General features: G+C 60.4%; 1 protein-coding gene across 1 annotated transcript; it reads right to left on the bottom strand.

Annotated features, from left to right (window-relative positions):
* Positions 1-604: 604 nt before the first annotated feature.
* Positions 605-1,119, bottom strand: LOC119434625 (uncharacterized protein K02A2.6-like). Its single transcript, XM_037701727.2, has one exon. The coding sequence runs from the start codon at positions 1,082-1,084 to the stop codon at positions 605-607; it is 480 nt and encodes a 159-aa protein (XP_037557655.1). The 5' UTR covers positions 1,085-1,119.
* Positions 1,120-3,479: the final 2,360 nt, after the last annotated feature.

Below are 3,479 nucleotides of genomic sequence, written 5' to 3'. Positions count from 1 at the left end.
GGCACAGATGTTGACGATCCGGGTGTGGCAACGCTGGTTGCTCCCTGAGCCAGTCGAGCTCCGTCTGGAGGATCAGCAGTGACCGGCCTTGAAAATGGCGCCGAACTTGGTAGTGGCTCAACGGGTGCCGCACAACTGGCGACGCTTGCCGCCTCTGGTGCTTCGCTGGCAGCGACCGGTGTTGCCGTTGGCCCCCCTTCGGGCTGGCCTTCTGAAGTTGCGCCCAAGGTTGCAGGCTGGGTCACGAGGCGAGGCCGAACATGGTTGGCATGCCGGTTCCCGTCTGGCATGCAGACGAGCAGCGATGAGGCGCTGGGAGGAGATAGCACCTGTCCGGCGGACCAGACTGCACCAGGACGGAAATTCCTGGTGAAGACCGGAACTCCCGACTCTGGCAAAGGCCCGGGACGGCACCTTCGGTCAGCAGCCAGCTTCTGCTTCAACTGTTTGAGGAGCGCTGTGGCATAGAGGTCCGGATGCAGGACGTCCAAGGGTGTCTTGACCATCCGACCCAGCAGGAACTCACAGGGGGCAAGGCCAGTGACATCGTGGGGCGTGGTCCGGTACTGAAACAGTGCCCGCGGGCAACCTGCGTCCGGGAATCTCAAGCCTTACTCTTTTTCAGCTTGTGCTTCATTGTCTGTACCACCCGCTCGGCTGCACCGTTTGACGCAGGGTGGTACGGCGGAACCATCATCTGGCGAATTCCGTTCTTTGTCAGCCAGGCCAGGTACTCTGTGCTGGCGAAAGCGGGGCCATTGTCGGACCCGATGACGTCCGGCAACCCCTGGGCGGCGAAGACCTGTCGCAGCGCCGCAATGGTCGCGCTTGCTGAAGGAGTAGTGACAGGTAGGACCTCCACCGACTTCGAAAAGACGTCCACCACTACCAGGAAGTAGTGGCTCTTGAAGGGACCCCCAAAATTCACATGCAAGCGGGACCAGGGTCTCTGTGGGAGCGGCCAGGGGGTGATCTCCATATGACGTGAGGCCCGCTGGTGCTCCTGGCAGACCTGGCAGCTCTGCACCATGTGAGTGATGTCCTGGTCCAGGCCAGGCCGCCAAACGTGGGACCGGGCCACCATCTTCGTCTTTTCTACACCAGGATGACCCGCGTGCCGCAACTTCAGGACCCTGAACCGGAGACATTGTGGGATCACCACCCTGGAACCCCACAGTATAGGCAGCCCTGATGCAGGCTCAGCTCGGAAGCCTTGTGGCTGTAAGCCTGCTGCACCAACTCCTCCCCTCGGGACACCGCCTTGACCACCTGGGACAGGACAGGGTCACGGCTGGTCGCCAGTGACACCGCAGATCTGGAGAGTACCTCCGGGGACGCGAGCTCCAGCATGAACAGTTCAGCAGGCTCTGGAGCAGCAGCTGGCACCTCCGGCAGGGGCAGGCGGCTAAGGGCATCAGCAAGTCTTAGGTCCTTTCCCGGACGGTAGACGAGCCGGTAGCTGTACGCCGCAAGCCTCAAGGCCCCGCAAACCACTCGAGGCGATGCCTGCACGGGAACCGCCTTGTCCGGTCCCAGCAGACCCAGCAGCGGCTTGTGGTCCGTGATCGCCTCAAATTTTCGGCCCCACAAGTACAGGTGAAAGCGCTCGACCCCGAACATGAGGGCCAGGTCTTCCTCATCCAGCTGGCTGTAACGTTGCTCTGCAGCAAGAAGCCGGCGGGAAGCAAACGACACAGGGCGTTCCTGGCCACTGGCTCCCACGCCGTATGGCGACGCGTCTACTCTAAAGTAGGACGACAGGCTTGTCCAGATCGAAGTGCACCAGCACTGGAGCCTTGGTGATTAGCTACTTGCTGCGCTGGGACGCCATTTCCTGCTCCTGCTTCCAGGTCCACTGCTCACCATCTCGAAGTAGAAGATGGAGGGGCTGTAGATGCGCCGACAGGTTCGGTAGGAAACTCCTGTAGAAGTTGATGAGGCCGAGGTAGCTCTGAAGCTCCTTCTTGGTGTGGGGATTTGGCGCCTTGAGCACAGCGTCAACTTTGCGGGGGGCTGGAGACAGGCCAGCCTGGCAAATGTCGCGTCCCAGGTACTCAACGCTGGGGGCCATAAAAACGCACTTTTCCAGCTTGAGCTTGAGACCGGCGTCCTGCAATCGTGCCAGCACGTTGTGCAGGTTCTGCAGGTGGTCCCCGTCGTCGGTGCCAGTAACGAGGATGTCGTCCAAGTACACCACCACATGCCTCATGCCCCTGAAGAGGTTGTCCATCTCCCTCTGAGAGATGGCCGGGGCTGAGGCCATGCCAAACGGTAAGCGCGTGTACTGGAAGAGCCCCAAGGTTGTCGATATTGTGACATACTTTCGGGAGGCATCCTGGAGCACCAGCTGCTGGTAAGCGTCTCTGAGGTCGAGCTTTGTGAACTTCTGTCCCCGGCACAACGCTGACCAGAGATCTTCAATCTGGAGCAGTGGATACTTCTCGACGGTAGCGACGGGGTTGATGGTAACCTTGAAATCCCCGCAGATCCTGACACTGCCATCTCGCTTGAGGCCTGGAACTATAGGAGCGGCCCACTCAGAGGTCTTGACGGGCACCAGGATGCCCTCTCGTTGTAACCGTTGCAGCTCCTGGGTGACCCAGTCCTTCAGGGCGAACGGCAGTGGGCGAGGCTTGAAAAAACGAGGTCGGGGTTCCTCAGGAACGTAAATGCTAGCCGTCGTGCCGGCAAATGCGCCCACTCCTGGTTAGAACAGGCACTTGAAATCAGGCAGGAGGCTTGGGACGTCTTTAACCACACGTAGGATGGCCTCCTAGTTCTCCGGCAACCGAACTCCCAGTGCGTGAATCCAGTTTCGGCCCAGCTGTGTCGGTGACGACCCCTTGGTTAAATAAAGGGTAATGGTTGCCTCCCTGTCACCAAAGCAAACGCTGACCAGGGCCTGCCCCTGGACCTGGGAGAGCTGTCCAGAGTAGCTGCGCAGCATCACGCCCGACGCCTCGACGGACACGTCGGGGAAAGTACGCTTGAACAGTTAACCGGCCATGACCGACACGCTGGCCCCTGTGTCCAGCCCCATGGAAATGGGGTGCCCGCAGACTTCGACGGTCAGCAGATACGATGGCACAGACGACGGAACAAGGCCTGTGTACCACATGTCGAAGTTTATCGGGTCCTCGGCCACGACATGGAGCCTGGCCGCGGGAAGACCCGGGCCTGCTGCCGCACGTCCCCGTCGCGAACCCTTGCGATGGCTACCCTGACCGCGGGCTTGTGTGGAACCTGGGCTTGATCCAGGCTGTTGATTCTGTCCGCTGTTCGTCCTCCCCCTCGGCAAACCCTTGCGAGGTGCCCTATTTTTCCACAAGTGAAGCATTGTGCTTGGGAGAACTGGCACTGTGAGGGGAAGTGGTCACCACCGCAGCGCCTGCACGTACCACCCTTAGAAGTCATCTTGTTGAACGTTGCTTCCGTCGACGGAGAGCTGGTCGCGTGTGCAATATTGCCGGCGTCCTTGG

The sequence above is a fragment of the Dermacentor silvarum genome, unplaced genomic scaffold, assembly GCF_013339745.2.
Source record: "Dermacentor silvarum isolate Dsil-2018 unplaced genomic scaffold, BIME_Dsil_1.4 Seq139, whole genome shotgun sequence".
Lineage (NCBI taxonomy): Eukaryota > Metazoa > Arthropoda > Arachnida > Ixodida > Ixodidae > Dermacentor > Dermacentor silvarum.
The sequence above is the reverse complement of the archived record's forward strand: the minus strand, read 5'-3'. Positions and strand labels throughout refer to the sequence as shown.

Coding starts and splice junctions, on each gene's coding strand:
- LOC119434625 (XM_037701727.2), bottom strand. CDS start 1,084: ATGGTGGCCCGGTCCCACGTTTGGCGGCCTGGCCTGGACCAGGACATC.